General features: G+C 39.3%; 1 protein-coding gene across 1 annotated transcript; it reads left to right on the forward strand.

Moving 5' to 3' along the window:
• The first annotated feature begins 907 nt into the window (after window positions 1-907).
• Window positions 908-22751, forward strand: dsg2.1 (desmoglein 2, tandem duplicate 1). The gene is made up of 14 exons (XM_088918059.1): window positions 908-1034; window positions 6386-6511; window positions 7726-7881; window positions 8017-8158; window positions 10307-10473; window positions 10838-10972; window positions 11592-11777; window positions 12180-12565; window positions 14376-14518; window positions 14956-15177; window positions 16055-16288; window positions 18073-18209; window positions 18756-19049; window positions 20148-22751. Exons 1-14 carry the CDS (start codon window positions 987-989, stop codon window positions 21294-21296), a joined length of 3525 nt encoding a protein of 1174 aa, XP_088774185.1. The 5' UTR covers window positions 908-986; the 3' UTR covers window positions 21297-22751.
• Window positions 22752-22928: the final 177 nt, after the last annotated feature.

Below are 22928 nucleotides of genomic sequence, written 5' to 3' on the forward strand. Positions count from 1 at the left end.
TGTCGTGGCGATGGGAATATCCAGAACATTGTAAAAACAGTTTCTGCCCTGCCAGGTTCCACGTGGCTGTTGGAAAAAAAACCCCGTCGTGCCATGAGGAGAAAAACAAGAAGGGTAGGAGGATCTGCATTTTCCTTCCCGAAAGCAAGTGCAGGAATTGTAAGGTGACATTGTTTCCATTTGGAGTGAGGCAAGCGAAGCTCCGTCCACCTCTTCCTCAATACCCTCCTAGCAGGGCCTGAGCCCGGTTGTAGAGCTCTGTATCGTTCTGAATAATTATCACTATTTCCAAATTCAGCTGCAATCATGAAATGTGTCACGTCATCTTCAGTTCACATTTGAAGAACTAAAACGTGAAGTTTAAGAAATAATATTTGATAAATTCCAGCATAACTTTGTTTAGAAACAGGAGGCTGCTACTTAGACCTGAAATGTGTATGGTGGGGGGAGTAATTATTTGTATAACTGCGCGAAAAGTGAAATATTCTCCGAATACACCTCACGATAGTGCAGCCTCGCACATTTGTATAGTTTCGCCACCGCTTCACAATGTTATTATGATATCGACCGGTCCCTGCGCCATTCTCCTTTGCCGCCTTGACTTCACTGACATCACCACGCCGCACAAACGTATGCCATGAATACTTTAAATTAATGAAAAATAGACTTCTAATGTGTGGTTCTACCGACTCTATATACGTGAGGAAAACAGACATTTCCTATAATTATGTATCAGGAATGACAGCGTCAGGTAATTAAATGTTTAAAAAAAACTTAAAGGAAAAACTTAGGTTACCGGCCCTGCCTTTTGGGGTGTGAACATGGGGAAACTCCCTTAAGCACCACCTTGCTGCTTATTATACTTAACAAAGAACCACCTTAGAATAAAGTGTTGTTCTAACGTGACACCGCGTTATCAACTCAGAAATCGTACCCTGCTGGATTTTCACTCGGCAAGACAGTTTCCCACAGAAGACTGACCAGGCATGGCCACTCTTACAGGTGTCGGCTTGTGGCTGCTTGTAATGCTACCGGTGAGTGAAAAAAAAGGATGTTTCGTGTTATTCATCCATTTTTACCACACTATTTCTTTATTTTCTGCTTAAGTTTTAGTTGTTATCTTATAACTTTAGGTAACAGGTGTAAAGTATATTGTTACAGTTCGGTAGATATATCTAGAACACTTTTCATGCTCCTTTGTTTCTGAGTTACAGTACTTTCAAAACAAGATCGGTGCAAAGCATCACATGCTACTAATAATAGGACAGTTTTGTGAGGAATTCGGTTGTCAGATTTTGTTACAAATGACATTTCTGTCATTGCATTTATGATCTGAATATACAGTAAGACAGCAGACGTAGCATAGATTCAATTGACAAATAATGGTTTTCAATTTAACTTTATTTACAATATAGCCGTTCTAGGTTACTGAGCATTTAAAACCTAAGTAGGCTGCTTTACTCTTAAAGGTGGTCTTTCAGGACTACGAGAGCGATATTTCTTTTGAAAGGCTAGATGAAGTAGGCATCGATTATCTGGCATCAATTAATCTTTGTAGTTACAGTACTGGCAAGCCACACCAGTGGAAACTCCGATGTCCCCTTTGCTTTGGGAAGCGATTGCCTTGATAGAGTTTATTTCCAGACTAAATACCTGTAGAGTTAGACCACAGAAGCACATAAAAATGCAGTTTATGTGATTGTATATCGGTGGAAAAAAAAACGTTTATTTGTTAGCGGGAGCACTTTAATCTTGGATAGCTGCTTAATTAATGGGCGTGAGGGTGTAACACCCAAATCTACCAAAACCTGCACAACGAGCAATGACTTGCTCAGAGAAAAATACCGGCAACAGCCAAGTCTGAACAAAGGTTTCTTTAAAGCCCTTATAAAAAAATAACATAACAATGTACAGTACAGTGCATGTGTGATGTATTTTGCCAGTTGGTTGCAAGTGGGGTTACACACACGTCGCCTATAGAGTAAATGTATTTTGCATTGAGACATTGAGAGATGGGAAACTTAACAACACAAAAGGTCTGTAATTTAATGAAGCGGTATACAGTGTTACAATAACAGATACAGAACGAATGACCGAGGTGAATATTTAATTTCAGGGTCTGAACCTCCATATCAGGAGTGTCATTTGAAATCCAAGATTGAAAAGTCTTTCATAGGAGCAGAACATCAGAATACCCTGTTAATTATTCTGGAAATTAGGTGATTATACATTAAATATACAACTTTCTTCACCTCCCTGTCACACTATGATAACCTTAGTGGTGTAGATTTTCTTTGGCGAAAGGGCCATATTGATAATCCAAATTATTCTGAGGGTCTCTAACATAGTAGGTTTTGTTGTTTTTTTAAATAATGCAACCAGAGAGTGCCATTTTAATATATTAAAATACAAAAAAACATGAATATTACACAAAGGTTAATGTTTTTTCTGCAAATGCAGGGTTTTATGATTAATGTATTACTTTGAATGGAGTGTCCAGAAAAGCGCTATATAAGTGTAAGCAATGATTATTATTATCCAGCTGTCACAGTATTGATTTAAACATTACAAAGTGTAAGAATAATATAAGGGATCATTCATCTTGTCTAGCCCACTTGGTAGTGATCTCATCCAGCCCTTTCTTGACGGAAACCAGGGTACCAGTTTCTGCAACATGGCTTGTTCCACACTCCCACCACCCATTGTGTAAATAAGTAACTTCAGCTCTTGGTTTTAAACATCGTTCTGCATTGTTTCCACTTGCGCACTCTGGTTCAATTTTCCCTATTAATACAAAAGACGTCTGCTGGATTGCCTTTGTCAATGCCTTTGAGAAATTTGGATACTTGTATCAGGTCCCCTCTTAGTCTTTAAACTTTTTTAAACTTTTTTTGATTTAGGCTTCAAAGCAATCTTGTTTTGGGACCTAATTTAGCAGAAGGGAAATACCAGCCAACAGTGATTTTCTCTGAACACTTTTGCAAAGGAATAGAAACAAAAAAAACCTGTTCTCAGCATGAACTCAGGACTGGATTTGGAAACAATACCAAAATAAATGTGCTGTTTATCAAAGGATGCTGTTTGAGGTTATTGTGAAATGATATACTGCTTATGGAATACCAATTTCATTAGGGCAGGCTTCATTTTCTGTGTTGCCAAATGTGTGACAGATTCAACGATATCATGTGAAAAACTATTACTCTGTTCTACTTTGCAAATATTCTACAGAGAACAGACGCACTCGCAAATAAATACACCATTGAAAGCTTAGTAAGCCACAGGGCTCCTCGTTACATCTTAAGTTTCAGAATCAATGCATAGGTAGAAAGAAAGATGGCCTTTTTGTTCAAATTAAGTCACTGCTTCCACTGCAGTCAGACAGCAATGATTTCACTGTTTCTGGGGAGAAAATAGGAAAAAGTAAGCCAAGAACCTCAGTTTTTTTAGCATCTGTTTGAAAGTGTGAGTACTGCTGCTTGAATTAGTCATCGAGCTTCCCAGCACCTTGACAATAGAGACCCAAGTCAAAAACTGCGATTGGAAAACGCCTGCAGGAAGCCAGTAAAGGGAGAGAGCTCACCTCACTGCAGGTACAGTGTATCAACCTGTTTGGCATGACATCATACGATTTGTTCGGCACAATCAGACACAAGTCGCTCCTTCTTTGGGAGGCAGACATCAAGATCTTTCCCCATACCGATTTTTTCAAATCTATATTTATTAAGCATGTTCTCACAAAAACAAAACAATCAAGGAAAGACAATGCCGTTCACAAGGATGACAAACAGGACCTCCCTCCCCTCCCTGGTATTCCCCGCAGTCAATACATCACAGACTCCCCAGACAGACTTCTCTCAAGTGAAAATACCGCAGTACTGCGTGAGTGAGCTCCATGAGCTACTGCCTGCCAATCAGGTGAGATGGGCTGACTGGTCTCCTTCTTATGAGGTTGGGTTGTCAGAGATGTAGAATTATTCCATTACGCCATCTTTGTGAAAGTGCTCTTGTTTTCTCATTGAAATCCAAGTCGAAGAATAAACGGTTAAACAGGTCCAAGTCTGTGGTTCACACTTCAGGTGATGCCAGCCCCACTAGTTCTTAATAAAACCACAAACGTATTCCCCGTTTCATCTGTTGCCAAGGACAAACACAAACATTTCTGACACATCTCTCCACTCAGGTATGATGACCTAAACCCATTCTGATACACTACCCTGTACCAGCACATGATTCAAACTGATTTTTGCAGATACGTAGATTTTTTGACATGCTGTTAACAAGCAGTCCTTTGCAAAGTCTATATGAGTGAAGGCTTGAATTGCCTTGAGAATGGAGGCATTTTTAGTAGCTTTCGTCCCCCTTATTATTTTTTTTTTGCACATTTTCAAACTATTGTTCTTCTCAGATAACCATCATTCACGATTCGCTATTTAAGGCTAGCTCTAAGAGAAGTGGGACAGAATCTACAACCGTGTGCAAGGCATGCATTGCAAAATTCACAGCTTGTATTGCTTCTAGTAGTATCCAGAATTCCCAGGAGACCCCATGTCAACTAACCATGTTGACGTCAAATGTTAGTTATTATAATATGAATTTACCTATGTCTAGTCTCTTCAATAAAATGTTAGTCTACCTGCTATCCAAAAAATATAGAGTCATTTTTCTTAGAATAACTATGAATTCGTTAAAATTATTTTATATTCTATATATACACACACACATACTGTACAGCTCAGTGCAATTCGATGAGCTTGAACTCTTCCGGGATGGAAAATCAGCCTTTTACCTTATTAGAACTGTGTCGGGGGTTTCGGTGTGGTTTGGATCTGGGAGGTTCTTGAATGACGGGGTTCAAGCAGATTCAAAGAGAAGGAAAGAGGAAGGAGGGGAAGGAAAATGGAGCACCTGAAGACATTCTGTGCAGACACAAGGAGCACAACTGCAGAGCGGTGAGGCAGTAACCGGAATTATAGCCAATGCAACAGCAAGCTCTCCTAGTATTGAACAACTGTACTGTAAATTAAAAATGAATACATTATGTTTGCAAAAGTTACTATATACTGGGTGCAAGGCAGGAGAACTACTGTACCTGGATGGCATTTTTCTAAATGGTCCGCTTTGTTTTGATCTACGTACATGGATTGTATAACTAACAGTTGATCAAACCTAGCAGCTTCTTATGGCTGTGGAATGTTGCCACCTTCTTGTTATGTACAATGGACCTTGATTCCCCCAGATGTATTACTGTCGATTGTGTTGCTCTGACACAGGACGTTCATACATGTGGCAAACAAAAGATGGTTTTCTTTTGGCGATAACGGCAACGGTTGACTAATGCATCTTCCTTTGCGATATCTCTGAATCGTTAGACCAGTTGACTATGTTGTTATACTGTACAATCAAAGAGTAATTGACTAGTTGATTTCCAAATCTCACCTTACACAATATTGTATATTGATAATATTTTTATTCCTTGGTTTGTATATTTTTTATTATACCATGTTTTGAGATTTTTTTTTCCCCAAAAAGGCACCTTCTAAAACACAGATTATTATTAAATAACTGTAACGGATTTGTGTTCCTAATATGTTGGATGTTTATGTATAAGCTCCAAATATTTTGCCTTGCAGAAAAAACCCCGAAAAAAAAACAGATAGAAGTGAAAATTTTACAACTGTTAGTAAATCAATATAAATAATACTGCATGGAAGAAAATGAACTGTTGAAGAGCTAGTGAAATGCCATTAATACTATCCTATAAGAAAAGGCATCCATCCATCCATCGTAAGCAGTAGAAGACTGAAACCATTGACAATATTTTTTCTTGTCTCAATACGTTCGGGTGGTGCAGTGGGTAGCACTGCTGCTTCTCAGCTCTGGGGCCTGGGTTCCATTCTGCTCCTGGGTGCTGTCTATGTGGAGTTTGTATGTTCTCTCCATGTTCACGTGGGTTTCCTCCCACAGTCCACAGACACACTGGTAGGTTAATTGGCTTCTGGGAAAATTGGCTGTGGTGTGTGCCCTGCGATTGACTGGCCTCCTGTCCAGGGTGTGTCCTGCCCTGTGCCTGTTGCTTGCTGGGATAGCCTCCGGCTCTCCTGCGACTCCGAACAGGAAGAAGTGCGGTTAGAAAATGGAAGGATGAATAAGTGCACAAATCAGTCTGTAAAATGATAAAAGTGATGATTAAATACCCATCTTTGGTCAACCAGCAGAGGATGTCTACATGCTTTAGAAAATGAGCATATCAATTAATGTGTGTGTGTGATGAATATTAATACATGACTATTCAGTCCACTAATGATGCTTTTCCAGAACCTGATCTTACCGGTATGTGATGAAGATGAAATATATATTCAAGTTATGTACTGTTTTATATTTAAAGGTTTTCCAAAAACAAGTGGAAGCAAAGGAAAATGTGCAACTAATGAGGCAAAAAAGAGAGTGGGTTATTCCCCCAATAAAAGTACCAGAGAACGAGGACTACACAAAGAAGGAATATATTGCCAAAGTAAGTGTTTTGTTTTCATTTTGAAAATTCACAACAAGACAGCTTGTGCAAGTACTGCAAATACATACAACAAAGTTTTTACTTCAGATAAATAGGTTGGGGTCTGCTGTTCTTTAAAAAAAATACATTAAAAAGAAGATATCATAGATGTAGAAGTAGGAAAGCAATTTAAAACTTGTCTCATTTTCATCGTTAAACTTTCAGTAACAGACCTCTGCCATCCTTTCATTTATGAGAGGTGGTGGAGACTACAATCTACAGCACAGAAGGTTTGCATTGTCTCTCAAATGAACAACCCACTGAGATTTGCATGATTTTCAGCTGTAATTATAAGTGTATATTTCACACTGCGAGAACTGTGTGCTGCCTCCGTACCCTTTCCTCTTCGAGCAATTGGAGCCTATTCCTGGCACAGACTTTGACTCCCTGGTAGAATCCAACAAGAACAGCAAACAAGACAGCACTTGTTTCTGTTCGCTTGCCAGGGATTCTCATTCCACAGGATCAGTTCCAAATGCCTCAATATCTCACTTGCTTGTTTTTTTTACCATACCTTTCCATACCTTTATTTTCAAAGACTTTTTTTTCCAAGTCTTTGAAAATAAGCAGGACCAGGACAACAAACACACAACAACACAGCTGTAAGGTTCAAAAACATCCTAGTGCCATTCTCTCAGTAGTGCAGGGAATTCAAAACAGCACAACCAAAAAAAAACAGAAGCCTAAGCTTTTCTTCAAGCTTCTAACTAAACATCTTCCTGAAGTTCCCTCAGTACCATGACTGAGCAGCTACACTGCTTACCAGACTCTATTCAAATTTCCCCAAAAACCAAATCCCTCCCTTCAAGACTCTTCACAAAAACTTCCCAAAAGCCCCAAAGCTCACAGTTCCTTCAGTCCCTGGTTGGTTATTCTGCTCTGGTAAGTGGTGCACATAGGGGTTCCACCTTCTGCCCCCTGCAACAACAAGCATCCAATCCCCCCCCCCCCATACTGACCCAGGAAGCGTCCACTTCCTGTTTTTTAAAGAGTCACCTGACCAATTACCGTCCTGCATCTGGTCAGGTGATAGAGCAGCAGCTCATTCCCCAGAGGAATCTGGGGAATGTAGTCCCTACTGGGGCTGTGCTCTCACACCGCTAATATAATTGATAATGTGGAATATTGTCATTTTTTCTATGTCATTGACTATTTTCACTTTTTTTTCTTTTTAGATTCGTTCTGACCAAGAGTCTGCAAAAAAAGTGTTCTACGAAATAAGAGGAAAAGGAGCTGATCAAGAACCATTTCACATATTTGTTGTTGATAGGAACACTGGCAATATTAGAGTCACAGACATCCTGGATAGAGAGGACATTGCATTTTACAATGTAAGTATGTTTTTTTTACAGTTGATCAGCTCATGGTACGTCAATTATTACCCTCAATGTGCACACATTCTTCTTTGCGATAGCTATTGCACAGTTTTGTAATATATTGAAATCACAGATTCCTCTCTGTTACAGCTTACAGGTGTTGCAACAGATGCGTTCGGAAATATTGTGGAGACGGACATTAACCTCCGCATTGCAGTTGAAGACAAAAATGATTGTTTCCCTGTGTTTAAAGAGAATCAGATGGGAAAAGTTGAAGAACTCAGCAAAGCAGGCAATTCTTTTTCTGTTTTTCCTTCAAAAGTAGTATTCTAAATTCCAAGCACTGCCTCTGCATAGTTTCTTACACCATAACAGTCTGTTGACTGTTGAACTCAGTCTTCAGCACTCTGTTCACTACAAGCTTGTTTCTGTTGTTAGTGTGTGTGTGTGTGTGTGTGTGTGTGTGTGTGTGTGTGTGTGTGTGTGTGTGTGTTAAAAGTGCTGAAGAGATTCTTTCAATATGCTGCAGAAAGATGATGCACAATGATGTAAAAAATACCCACAGGGTTTCCAAGATCAGTAAAGGAGCTCACTCTGAGTGCAAAATGATCCCACTAATTCCACCAATATCACCAGGGTTCCCCGATATCACCCAACTAGCTGAGTGCTATCACTTGGGTAGGACTGCTCCGGTGAGATAGAAACAGACGTGACATCCTGTTGAAATCTTGTGAAATCAGGATGAGCCTGCAGGAAGGGCAGCAAACGCTGTCTCAATTGAGCAGCCATATCGCCCTGCAACTCACCACTGGCAGCCCACTGAAGCTCATTAGGTGTGAGCCTGGTCAGTACCTGGATGGGAGACCTCCTGGGAACAACTAAGGTTGCTGCTGGAAGAGGTGTTAGTGGGGCCAGCAGGGGGCGCTCACCCTGTGGTCTATGTGGGTCCTAATGCCCCAGTATAGTGGCGGGGGCACTATACTCTAAAGAGGCGCCTTGCTGCAGATGAGATGTAAAACCGAGGTCCTGACTCTCTGTGGTCATTAAAAATCCCAGGGCATTTCTTGAAAAGAGTAGTGGTGTAACCCCGGCGTCCTGGCCAAATGTCCCATTGGCCCTTACCAATCATGGCCTCCTAATAATCTCCATCTATGAATTGGCTTCATCACTCTGTTCTCCTCCCCACTGAGAGCTGGTGTGTGGTGAGTGTACTGGTGCACTATGGCTGCCGTCACATCATCCAGGTGGGGCTGCACACTGGTGGTGGTGGAGGGGATCCCCATTACCTGTAAAGCGCTTTGAGTGGAGTGTCTAGAAAAGCGCTATATAAGTATAAGCAATTATTAGTAGTAGTAGTGTTGTGCAGTGTCGCTATATGTTGATTCTTGTAGTGACCAGACCATTCTTGGCCCAAGTGTCATACCAGGCAATCAGTCTTCTTGAGGTGTCATGACTCGTGATGTCCAAAATGACCTGTGTTTTACAAACTGCTTTTGGCTCTTAGGTCTGGTTAAAAATTGACTGACTGTGAACAGGGACAGCAATCATACATGGCCAGTGGCCAGCAAAGTGACAGTGCGCTGGCTTAGGCCAGAATCCAACCTGCAGCTGTTGTCTGGATAAATGTAGCATATTGGTTCCTTTCTATGTTTCTCCTTCTTGATTTTCATGACTTAACATTCAGCAGGTTGACTCACCTTATCGCGTGTGCTCAATCAACTCTCTCACTGATGAATTGCTTCTGTGCTCATGCAGCAGTTAAAATCACTCAGGTGCATCATGGTCAGTGTCATGGATGATCAAGTGTTCATGAGACTGACCGCAAGGCCAAATATTTAATGGATATTCAAAATGATTCGAACTCAATTTAAAAAAAAACACATACTGTACATAGAGCATTCCATGTTACTCAGACCATTGCCCAGTCCATTGTGAGCACTACAAGCCTCAATCTCCACACCACGCCATTACCTTTAGATAGGTAAGATATTAAGAAGCACAGACAAAGACTGTTTCGATGGACAGCAGTGAGGAAAACAGTATAAGACTAATAGTTATTTAATATTACAGAAAAATCTGTTGCTCTACATTCACAAGCTGTTTGACTAATTCACCTATTTTTTGTCTATATTCTCAAAAACGGAGGCTTTTAAAGTTAAATCCATGTCCCATACATAACACACGCTTCATTCATTCTGTGTTGAAGATATATTTAAACTTCCTTTGGTGGTAGAACATTTTACAGATTAATATTTTACAAATCCAGAATTGATTAGTTATTCATGTAGTAGTAAAAGAAGCAACTGAAAATGGCTACTGAAAGGAATAGTGGTCATCGTGATAGTGCAACTTTTCTGTTGTTAATATGATTTGTTTATATGGAATATTGACATTACAAAAAGGTTTGATTCATAAGATTTCTTATTATCTTATATTCTAGGCACCCTTGTCATGCAAATAATTGCTACAGATGATGATGACCCCGCTACAGACAATGCTAAAATTAAATACAGCATCGTGAGCCAGTCCCCACCAGAGCCACAGATGTTTTATATAGACGAAGACACAGGCATGGTTTACGTTAAAACAGATACCCTTGACAGGGAAGTAAGTGTTTTTTGTTGTTTTTTATTGTTCAAGTGATGTGCAATTCAGCGTACTTTCTGAAATCATTCTTTCAAAATGACTACCATGAAGAGATTATCCTAATAACAGTACTAATACCCTATGACAGGTGGTTTTCATTGGAAATGGCTACGCAGATTCATTCAGTCTTTGAGTTCTATATACTTGATTTCATTATATACTATTAAAACGATGTAGTTAACTACAATTATAGTTTGCCAGCTTCATATAAAAGTGCCTTTTAAACATAAATGTGAGAGCGCATTTTAGTGTTTGTACTGTACATAATGTATACCAGTGCTGATGTATGTTTTCTCTTGACTGAAGTTTTGTTTCTTTTTTGCAGACAGTAGACACGTACACTTTAGTTGTACAAGGCAGAGATTTGAATGGAAAGATCACTGGCAATGTCGGTCAGGGGACAGTTAAGATTCAAGTCTCAGATGTCAATGATAATGTTCCTACACTGGAGAAAGATGAAGTAAGAACATTTTCAGTTTCATATTTGTGATTAAATGTCAATTTTATTTTGTTCTGTATATTTGACAGATATTTACATATGATACATGTATATTTCCAATAATTCTTTCCACTTTTCTGGACATGCTAATGTGTAGATTATTGAGTTCTAAAGATTCAATCTATCTTTTGAAAAATGCAGAAACTATTCTTTAATTGTTTATTTCTGTGTTCTGTATCTTGGAAAATGAAAAGAAGACTTTCAGAATATTCTGCCTATACTGCTAACACCCAATTTATTTGCTGTACATTCATTTTCAATATTTATTAATTTATGCTCATTATCAATAACTATTAATTTATAATCACAGAGTTATAATTTATAATTTTATTTTAAAAGCATATGATAATTTGCCAGGCTGCCATGAGTAGATTTATAAATGACAAGCATCTTTAAAATTATATTTTTATTTCTCAAATTAACTTGCAGGCAATGAAAATGAATGATCATTATATCCTATATGAGTGGCCTGAATGGATTTGCTTTTTTGGATTTATGCTAAAATAAAACAACAACAACAAATACATGTGAAAAAGACGTTTTGACTTAATTCTACTGCTCTTTTGATTTTTTCTTTCAGTATTCTGCCAGTGTGGAAGAAAACACAGCTAATGTTGAAGTCATGAGACTGAAGGCCTTGGATAAAGATCTCGAATTTACAGACAACTGGGAGACAGAGTTTGACATTGTGTCAGGAAATGAAGCAGGCTACTTCAGTATCGTGAAGGACCCTCACACTAATGAAGGCGTCTTAATGCTGAATAAGGTATATATTGCAAATTGATAGCTGCGTCTCATGTAATTGCATGTTAAATACCAGCCTTTAGTATTTTCCACAGCCGAAACATTGTGTTTCCTTTCTTTTCTTTTCAGCATGGAATAAACCTGTTCTTTTAGTATAAATCATTTTATGCCTTTTATGCCTTTGCTGCCCATGCTGTATTTAAACTCTTGTAACTGCATGTTAAATGTTTAGCATTGTACAGATATTATTATACATATACGGGTATATTTTGATATTTGCTCTTTAAACTTTGCTATAATAGATGTTGAACACGTAAAGGATATGGTGCCTTCTTGTACAGCATATGGGACTACTACAGCTGGTGCGTATCCTATAGAAGGGAATCAGGGTCTCCATCGTGATTTCTTTCTTCTTCCTTTAAAGGAACTAGATTACGAAACGATGCAGAACCTCAACCTTGCTGTGGCTGTCAGAAACAAGGCAGAGTATTCTGGTGCAGGTGCAGTAGGATTTAGCTCCGGATCGGGCTCCGGATCGGGCTCTGGATCGGGCTCTGGATCAGGCTCTGGATCGGGCTCGGGATCGGGCTCGGGATCGGGCTCCGGATCAGGATTTGGATCGGGATTTGGGTCAGGGAAGACCTATCCTATTAAAATTCAAGTCAAGAACCAGCCTGAAGGTCCCAGGTTTAGTCCAAAGGTAAAGGCGATCTCTGTTTCTGAGGGAAAAAAAACCCTCAACATCAGCAATGTGATTGCAAAATATCCAGCCATCAATGAGGACACTGGGAAGCCCGCTGAGAGAGTCAGGTGAGTTTTCACTGATTTACCAGGTTTCACTTGGATGATTGTGAAATTGAAAGTGCTAAAACATTTGTCATGAGCAAAATCCAGACAGTTTCAGGACATTTTGACGCCTGACAGTATTGTCCTGAGACATTCATCCTGAAATTTGGTGAGCATTCAATGAGAACAGTTCCAGAACAGAAGTACAGCGGGTGATTGTTTGAATCATTTTTTTCATATCCAGACAGTCTACGGTGGCCCAGAAGAACAAAACACAAAACCAAAAATGGGTGCTCAAACAAAAATGAGTGCACCAACAAAAACTTAAAGAAAATATTGACATTTTTATATTAAAATACTAAGAGTTCTAGAGTACGAAACTCAGGTCATGAGATTCTCATAGAAACATAGCCCTGGAAAGGTTGGAGCACCTGATAGCATATTGCTTTGGCCTCAGTGTGGACAAAATGAATGTTTTTTCACCAAGCTGTCCTCCACGACACAGACAGAACATCCAACTGTTGTGGCGTTTTTTTCACGAAAATTCACGAAAACTCAACATGTGCACTCCACTCAGTGCTGCCCTCTCACCTTACAACAGATGTCATGTCCGTTGTGAGAACCTACTGTACTTCTGTTTTTAACACATATTTGTGCACCCATTTGTGTTCATGTTGTGTAGGTTTTTTGTGCAATCTTTTTTGTATGCTCTGATTTTTGTTTGTGTTGTGTCAGTTTTTTGTTTGTGAACTCAGTTTTGATTTTTGTGTTTTGCACTTCTGGACATTCAGATGTACAGTATGTACAGATCTTTACATCTATAGCTGAAAATCAGATGTACTATGTTATGAACTGTGTGACAGCTGACGATATAGAAAATGATGTAACCATTCAGGTGGAATTATCTTTGCTTGCATGCCATCTGAGGATTTCAGTGTCTGCTTTAGAATTTGGCCACATCATAAAAAGATATGCTTTGGCATGAGAGAAATTAGAAACTGCAAGAATACATTATTTTATTATCCATTCTGCACTATTAAAGTGTATCTGAAATGTTGGATAGAAAATAGTGATATTCTTCGGTCATGTGTACACTTTGGTAATTTTATGCATTGAGCTTTTAATTTTACACAGGAGAATTCTATGTGTACTATAGATTATAAACTTTTCCATGGTTAACACTGATGTTTTTCTGTTATTGATCCTTTATAAGCCACAGGTTTTTTGAGGGCATTTGACCCTCCCAGTTTGCATATGTATTTCCAAGTACTTAAATATAATCATTTTAAAATATAATTGAAACATAAATTTACTTACTCCCAAACTGCCTAAAGATGGTTTAAATGATGTCCTCCCATTTGACAAATTGATCATTCACTATGATCCTTATATATTTCTTTAAGCTCCAATTATATCATACTTGATAAGAAAATTGTGAGAACCACTGTACACTTCTAAAAACCCCACTGATAAAGAAACACTGCAAATAAACTAATGCTATATGTGGGAGTCGATTTTGAAAAGGAAATGCAAGTCTCTCTATAAAGGCGATTTTGACATAATGTAGGAAAGGCAGCAGTAAACACATTCAGAAAAATCGATAATAGGCCAATTAAAAGAGCCTGATTAGAACAATGGACACTGCTGAGAGAAAAGGCAGTGTCTTCAAAAGGTTGTGTGTGACATGAGGTGAAGTGCAGTACTCAGGGTTAAATGAATGACTTGCTACTATCACCTCTAACAGACCTGCACTATTAGTGATACAGAAATTCACTTCATTTGTTCATGTGCACAGGTGTCATTTATCATCACTGTGTTTTCTGGGTTATTACAGATATGCAAAGGCATATGATCCTGACAACTGGCTGTCAATTGATGAAAAGACGGCAGAGATCAAACTGAACAAGCTGCCAGACCGGGAGTCCAAACACTTAACTAATGGCACATACTACGCAAAAATATTGGTTATGACTGATGGTACGTAAAAATCAATTGCTAAAAGGCACAGAAAAACAGTATTCTGTGTTTTGAAATGTGATGTTAGTAAATCCTTCGTTGTATCTGCTTGAGTGCTGTGCCCATTAAGTCATTTCTCTAGGTCAGCCTCATGAAGTGCTACTTCACAGTAGCTTAACAGGGAATAGATGTAGTGCTGTTGTTGTGCATTTCTCATGATGAAGTAGCTTTTCAACACAACAGCTGGGCTCTTGTCAGTCTGTCACTCAATGTTCTTGCTCCACTTTCTCCATTTACTACGTAGGAGAAAATCCCCCATGAACATCTTTGAATGCTTAAAATTAGATTGTCTTTATTGCCATAAAACTGACCTTTCCACTGCAGATGGCTGCTCAATTGTAATTGTAAGTGATACATCTTCACTTACTTAAAAATATTTCAACCAATGTGTTTTCCAGATATGCCTTCCAAAACTGCCACCGGTACGATTGCTCTCCAGGTGGAAGACTCCAATGACCACTGTCCAGTTCTGACCAGTACCTCCCAGGTTCTGTGTACCAAGAGCAAAGCTGTGTTTGTCACAGCTGAGGATGGAGATGCTGATCCCAATGGACCTCCCTTTGATTTCAAAATCATTCCTGAAGGTACCAAGGGCACGTGGAGAGTTGAAAAACTGAATGGTAAGGACTGGTTCTGAGAGCAATTTCAACTTATTTTAAGCGTGTGTGTTCTGTGCTTACACAATCAAGAGAATTATTGTATTTGTGACTCTAGGTATTATTCATACCAACTCCAGCAACGTCACTCATCAATTTAAAGTGTAGAGACTGTTGTTTGATGATATACTTTCATCTATTTTAATTAATCCTAGAAATGGTACTTCTAGTGAATTAGCTGTGCTAAATAGAGATTTGAATACTTTTAAGCAATACTGTAGAAATACTGTAAAATGGTGTTGTGGAAGTAGACTTTTCTAGTAATGAAAAGTTACAAATGAGAGGCCATCTACCCATGGTGAGGAAAGGGAACACAGAGGTGCTGACCGTGACATATTTAGAAATTCATGAATTCTGATGTCCTTGTGGTCAATTGTTTTACATTTTACAACATGCTACACAACACCTTGGATACCATCCATCAGTCTTTGCTGTGACCAGTGCATCTTAAATTACCTCTGTGGAGTCCGTCAGAGGCATTTCCAGTTTCTTGGAATCAGGGCTATAAGCTCCATCCCATAGTTGTTTTTATACACTTAATAAAAGTGTACATTTTCTGTCAAATGTAAACAGTGTATAATTACTACTGTATATATATTTTTTTTATTGGTGAAAACTATTGACAGCCATCTTAATACGTAATGCTCAATTATTTCTACTCCGATAATTTTTGTTTCTTTCGGCTTCGATAACCTTGGGCACGTGCTTCCTGTAATATTCAAAACTGTTTTCTTTTAGTGTTTTGCAATCAAACTAGTAAATAAAAATAATAAGGAAAAAAATCAGAATTTATTGTTGTCCTTGTGCATGATGGAGTATCTGTATATTTCTCTCTTTTAAGACACCACTGCAATCCTGCGAGCCCAGGACAACCTGTGGCCTGGCTCATATGAAGTCGCTGTGGAGGTGAAAGACCAACAAGGACTATCCTGTCCTGATAAGCAGGTTTTCAAAGTTGACGTCTGCACTTGTAAATATAATGAGGACAACTGTGCAAGTGCAAAGAAAATGACTGGCGCTGAATTTGGTCCTGCAGGCATTGGTCTGCTGCTTCTTGGACTTCTGATGCTGTTGCGTAAGTACATGTCAACAAAGTTTCCATACATGTACAGTATTTCACTACTCATCCTAACTCCTTCAACCTGGTCCCATGAATTCTGGAGAGCCGGTGCCCTGAATCATAAATTCATATTATTCAGGCACTGTAAAAGAGAGTTATACGGCTCAGGACATCCTTGAAAATACAGAACACAGCTTTGTGTAGTGACATCAATTGCGATGTCATTCTCCACAGAACCCCTCAAGAGGGTGATTGCTCCATTGTGTGGCAGAGTTTGTATGTCCATTACTTCATCACTGCATTGGCCATTTTGTATCAGATGGCATAGCTTGACAACTTAGAAAATCTTCATTAGTAATATGATTGGCAGTATCAAATGTTCCCATCTGGAAAATTACTAGAGAAAACTACTGCATCCACATTGCAGCTGTTCAGTTCTCTAAGATGCGTCAGATCTGGAGATGTTACCTCAGTCACTTAAAAACTACAAAGTTCCGTGCGTATTGCACAGACTGCTCAGCCATTACACACAAATAATTCAAAACAGCATGAAAGAGGTGGAAATAGGGCTGAGTGCATTGAGCTAAGAAAGTTTTTTTACAGGTATCCAACTGATTTGGACAAACTTTTCTGATTTAAACAGAACTCATCAGAAACTTAATAACTGCACTATGCATTAGTTAAACCAGTCTCATGTGACTTTCTTCGGCTATTTATATATTTCTGCATGCCTGTATAGCAATGCAGTAGAGTTAAATATCTAATTAATAATAAGATAATTTATAGAGAATGCAAAAATGTTTGTCACCACAAAGAATGTGCAATAAACAAACTCACAGTACAATTACAGTTCAATTTCATTAGTATTACATTAAATAGTGCATTTACACTTACATTAAATAGTGCATCTACTATTAGAAATCATTCATATATAATTACAGTTCAATATGAATATTCTCTAATAGTAAATGCACTAACGTAAGTGCCGGGTGATAAATGTTTCGAAGTAAAGTGCTACTGAGTACAGACACTCTATATAGCTGTCTTTTGTACTTCCTGCTTTTATGCCTTTCCTTTGTTACTTACAATGGCCAAAAGGTGAATTACTCAGTCTCTTTTGTTACCACACCCACTACATTTTGGCACAGAGCCGTCTCATCATCCAGCTCAAACGATCATGGAAACAGGCCTATTTTAATCATTTTTTGTACAGCCACCAGTGTGGGAAATCACACAAAACCCGTTAGAATGTTAGGGTGTTTACCAACCAGAGGAAGTCATGAGGCTCATCAAGACCATATAGCTCATTGATCTGAGGCGCTGCTCCTCCAGCTGTTTCTCGAAAGAAGCCAGGGTTTCGGCATCAACACCATGGCTGGGTAGAACAGTGTGTTCAAGACCTCTCCCGCTACCCTTTGTGTAAACAGTGCTTCTGGTTAATGTATGTGCCAAATACAGTTCCATGTAGTTTCCACTCGCGTCCTCTGGCTCGTGTTGAACCATTGTGTCTGAAGACACACATTGGGTAGTTTTTCAGATATTTTTCAATTTGTCTGTATGAGGGGAATTCACCCTGCTGAGTTAGCTGGGCAGAAGAACTTCGAGTTATTGAAGTCAAATATGAGAGCCTGGAATATTCCCTACTTGGATGTTGTAAGATTTTTAAGCAACGGCTGAAAACGTGCTGCAGGTTCTCTTCAGAGGTTTAGTTTCTTTTAGGTGTCATTCAGACGCTTTTTCAGTAAAATTGACGCTTGTGTGGCCACACATATTAACGAATGGCTCTTTCTTCTCAACAGTGGTGCCTCTGCTGCTGCTGTTCTGCTCGTGTGGAGGGCTTGGGGTCGGGGGCAAAGGAGGGGCTTTTCTTGACATGCCTTTTGACACCAAAGAGCATTTGATTTCATATCACACAGAAGGACAAGGCGAAGACAAGGTAAGCTGAGCTATCTTAAGCTTCAAAGTAATTATCAGCAATGACGTGCAAATTTAATATATATATATAATATTATATAGGTATATTTTCAACATATTTCCTTTTGAATTTCTTTTGAAAGACACGATAGTTCGAATCATGCTACAAACTATTTGAAATTGTAACAACTAAAAAAGAAACTATTGAAATACGTTTCTCAAGTCCTGAATTATGTTTTCAAACACTGTCTATAAACCGAAGGAAATATTATGCCCACAGTGAGAGAATTTCAATTGGAGTGGAGCTTGGAAAAGTAAGAAGCAATGAGAAGTTGTCCCTCATTTACCAGTACTAATGTGTGTGTGTGTTTTAATTAGAGAGAGGGCGGATCCTGATTACCTCAATCAGTAAATCCACTCATTCAGAATGCGGAAAAGTTTGCTCTGCGGGAAATGGCCGAGCAGTTTGCGCTAAACAATATTTCATCAATGGTGTGTTGGGATTTCACGTAGCGATCCAGCGCAGGTAATTTTTGTCTTTTTTCACTTTTCCTCTCCGCGCTCGCAGGCGGTCCCGCCTCTGGAAGCTTACCAAGGAGGGTTCGTGTCTGGCGTGGGGACGCTTGCTGCAGGTTCGAGAGGGTCGCAGACGGCGATTGCAGAAGGTGTCTTCGGCAATGGACAGAGTACAATTAGACAGACGGCCGGGTTCGGCGTCAATGCAGAGACTGATGGCCGAGCTCTGGGAGACATTAATTACCGGCGGAACTCGAGCATTCGCAACTCCAGGTCTGAAGTCCGGGAAAGTTACTATGATGGAATTGCACTCCCTGACGCTTATTTGGAAGAGTACTACATGCAGGTAACTGGCTTGACTTACAGCTCATTTGCATGGCATTAGTACCGCATAAGGTGCTTTAAAATAAACGCCGGATATAAACGTTCGCTCTTTACACATCGCTGCGTGAGGTACTACAGTGGCTTTGAAGTAATCATACGCTATGGTGATCATTCATCAATTACAGCTAATATTTATCATGCAGCTTAACTTTAATTCATAAGTCAGGGAGAAGTAAAAAGCATCCATTATTAAAAACGTACAACATAGTTTGTTCGTAATTTACTGAAATCTGGGCATTTAAGCAGGCTATACAGTATTTTTGTACCTAAACATTATTAGTTAAGAAATGTATTTCACAGTCTGTTTCTAACAAGCCTGTGGCTCCACCCGAGTGTTGAATAGGGACATTTGTCGTGTTTACTGCCAAAACATGGATAAAACCAGTTACCTTAATACACAGTACAAAAGAAACATCAATTTGAGACTCGAGTAATAGCATAGAGTCCTAGTGCTGCAGAAAGAAAAGCACTGAGTGATAAGTTGTAGTCTTTTTCTTTCTTCCTTCCCTGTGATGCCACTGTGTTAGATGCAGCAGGTGCTGTGAGAAAGCAGTGACTGCAGGCACAACAGGGATTCTTGTCTGGACCGCATTCCACAGAAGGCTGTGCTCCTCTTCCAGAATCCACTGTTCTCCAGCATCTTATCAGACTAGTTTCTCTCAATGTGGCACTGCTGTCTGTGGGTAGACTAGATTAATGGGTTCAAGATTTTGTAACTGGCCGCGATCCAGAGGCACCGGAACCGCAATCTGTACATGGCACCCGTCTCTGGGGAGTTCACTTGTTCTCCAGGTGGTTCTCTTGGGTTTTCTGCAGGTACTGTAGTTTCCTCCCATCTCATGGGGACATTAAGGATGGGTGCGATTGGCTGATTTAAATGATCTCTTCAAAGGTTCAATCCCCCATCCCGATGGGGAAGGAAACTGGGCTCTCTGCCTTGCATTTGTCATTGAGTAGGAATCATGCATATACAGTATATGTACTTGAATGTTTTTCCTTGTCTGTGCTGAAGCCATCATCGCTGACTGACCTCTTATTGTTGTCTCCTTGTATGCTGCAGAAGTCCATGTGCGTGGCCGAGGAAGACCAGATTCAGAAAGATGGCTTACTGATTTATGACTCTGAAGGACAAGAATCCCCTGGGGGTTCAGTGGGATGCTGCAGTTTCATTGAAGGAGACGATGATTTGGAGTTCCTGAATGACCTGGGACCCAAGTTTAAGACCCTTGCTGAGATCTGCACGAGTAAAGAAATGAAATCGGAGGTTTTGGTCCCTCCTGCTGTGCCTACTGTCCAGGATGTGGCTGTAACTCGCACAGAGATCAAGAGAGAAAACACTGTGATAACTGATGCTGTGAGACCTCAGCCCAGTGCTGTTCCTCAGCCCCAGATCCAGAAAAACGTTGTCACTGAGCAGTATTCTTCCACCACTCTCCCAGCCATGCACCTCAGAGAAAATGTCGTAGTTCCCAGTCCTGCATATGTCATCCAACAGCCTGTCTATTACACTACCACCCCAGCGGTTCAACCCACTCGGTACATTGTGGAGCCGCAGGTCCACAACACCGTGCTTGTCTCAGAAAGGCCAGCTGCTCCTAATGTGCAGGGTGTGCTGCTGCTGAATGAAGGCCCAGGCTCTGAGAAGGTCCTGTTTCAGGAGAAGAGAGTGGTGTCTGGCTCTGCTGTGCAGGGCGGAGCGCTGGGTTACCTCCATGGGACCTTGAACAGGGGTGAAATCCCAGGCTCTCAGAATGTGGTGTTAGTGGAGACGAAGGCTGGGTCAGGGCAGTTTGTACAGGAGGGGATTTCTGGGGCTAATCAAGGATCCATGCACAGGGTTGGACTGCCAGGGTCACAGAATGTAATGATAGTGGAGAGGAAGGCTGAATCTGGGCAGTTTGTGCAGGAGGGGATTGCTGGGCTTAATCAAGGAGCCATGCACAGGGTTGGACTGCCAGGGTCACAGAATGTGGTGTTTGTGGAGAGGAAGGCTGGATCAGGGCAGTTTGTGCAGGAGGGGATTTCTGGGGCTAATCAAGGATCCATGTACAGGATTGGACTGCCCGGCTCACAGAATTTAGTATATAGAGAAACAGTATCGTCTAGCTCAGGTGCACAAGGTGGAATGATGAATGGAGGTTCCTTTTACATGAGTGATCTGCCTGGCTCTCAAAAAGTAATTATGAAAGAGAAAATTGATTCTCGGTAATGTGTGCAGAGTATCAACTCTGGGTAAGAGAATAATACCTTCTGAATGTAACCAACACGCTTTCTGTAAGCTAGTTTAGTTCTTTATTTTCATTAATTGTAAATTAATTGTCTGACTTTTATAAAACACTTTCAGATCCATTTAATTTTACAACTACAAAGTTCCGTTCACAATCAATTATTACTGGAATCATGGGCATTCCACATTTAACGCTAAAAGGGCTGTTTGATATTTTAGTGTATGAAAAAATCAGAGAAGATAACTATATACTCCAATGAATTTCTGTTTGTGAAGGGATGCGTTTCTGAGAGTTTTATCAATGTTAAGAATACAATGTACTTTTATCAGAATGCCAGACTATAATAGTCATAGGAAGTAACTATATAAGTCTTTCTTCAAAATATTTTCATTTGGGGATGTTGTGTTGCATAAGAAAAGTAATATGTCACTTTATTTCTGAGTATTCTTTGCGAATGCTTATTGATGGGAAAAACTGATATTTTAGAAAATGCTAATGTAAATAGTGTGCAATGTTTCTAAGAGGCTTAACATATTTTTTTCTAAAACATATGCTATAATCAGTCAGTGATGAAAATCCACAATAAGATATGTCAAACACTAACTTTGTCATTTAAAAAAAATACATGAATTAGACCAGATTTCACTGAGTAGATATACTGCTGGAAACCTGTCTCTGCATTAGGTTAGAAGACATTTTTAATAAGATCAAGTAGGTAGCTGCGTCAGAATTCGTAGGCTGCAAAGGAACAAGTAAAGGTTTATTCCCTGCTGAAAAGAGAAGAAAGGAAACAATGTTTTGGCTGTGGTGACACCCAAAGAAGGCTCCACAGCCGAAACATTGTTTCCTTTCTTCTTTTCAGCGTGGAATAAACCTATATTTTTAATTAATTGTGTTACAATTGTATATCATATATATATATACACACAAGTGGATAACTAAACTAAGACTTTAATAAATCCCAAAAGAAAAAAACAAGCCAGTTATAATGTCCTGTATTTAGAGAAAATGCAATTGTATTTAAATGTTCTATTTTCTATTTACATATGTAAATACAGACACACACTTTTATTAGTTTTTGCTTAGGGGAAATTGTACATTCTGGTTTTTTTTCCTTTGTGATATCAATAGTCGTGTTGGAATACATAGTGTACTGTGTAAATGGTGGGACATTTCCTACATTTTTATATTTCATACTTCAGAGCTGAATAAAGTTGCATAATTATATGCATTATTATTTAATAACGTTTTATACAAAGAAGTATAGTTTTAAAAAAAAAGAAATTTGGTGTATGTTGCTGGTATGACTACATTATTGTAATCGCTGCTATGTTTTTGCAAGAAATAATTTTTAAAAAGACGCATAACAGCTGTACCTTTTCACCATATCCTGTCTTACTTGGACTTACTGCTCAATAAAAACAGTTTGAACATTATATTCGTTTTGTGGCGTCTATGCCCCCCACCATCTATTCCTCTATCAGATGTTGTATTTTGTTTAAAATTCTACGCACAAAAAAAACCCCAAAACGCACACTATATTTTCACCCCTGATAATATACTGTATCGTACTTTACAGATCTTTAGTAAACTTTGAGTAAATAGCGAATATT

The sequence above is a fragment of the Atractosteus spatula genome, chromosome 6 (genome assembly GCF_055471065.1).
Source record: "Atractosteus spatula isolate fAtrSpa1 chromosome 6, fAtrSpa1.hap1, whole genome shotgun sequence".
Classification (NCBI taxonomy): Eukaryota; Metazoa; Chordata; class Actinopteri; order Semionotiformes; family Lepisosteidae; genus Atractosteus; species Atractosteus spatula.

Excerpts from the sequence above, each read along its gene's own strand:
- dsg2.1 (XM_088918059.1), top strand. The coding sequence starts at position 987 with ATGGCCACTCTTACAGGTGTCGGCTTGTGGCTGCTTGTAATGCTACCG. Across the intron at positions 1,035-6,385 it reads GGCTGCTTGTAATGCTACCG|GTTTTCCAAAAACAAGTGGA; the intron begins GTGAGTGAAAAA and ends TTATATTTAAAG. Across the intron at positions 12,566-14,375 it reads AAGCCCGCTGAGAGAGTCAG|ATATGCAAAGGCATATGATC; the intron begins GTGAGTTTTCAC and ends GGGTTATTACAG.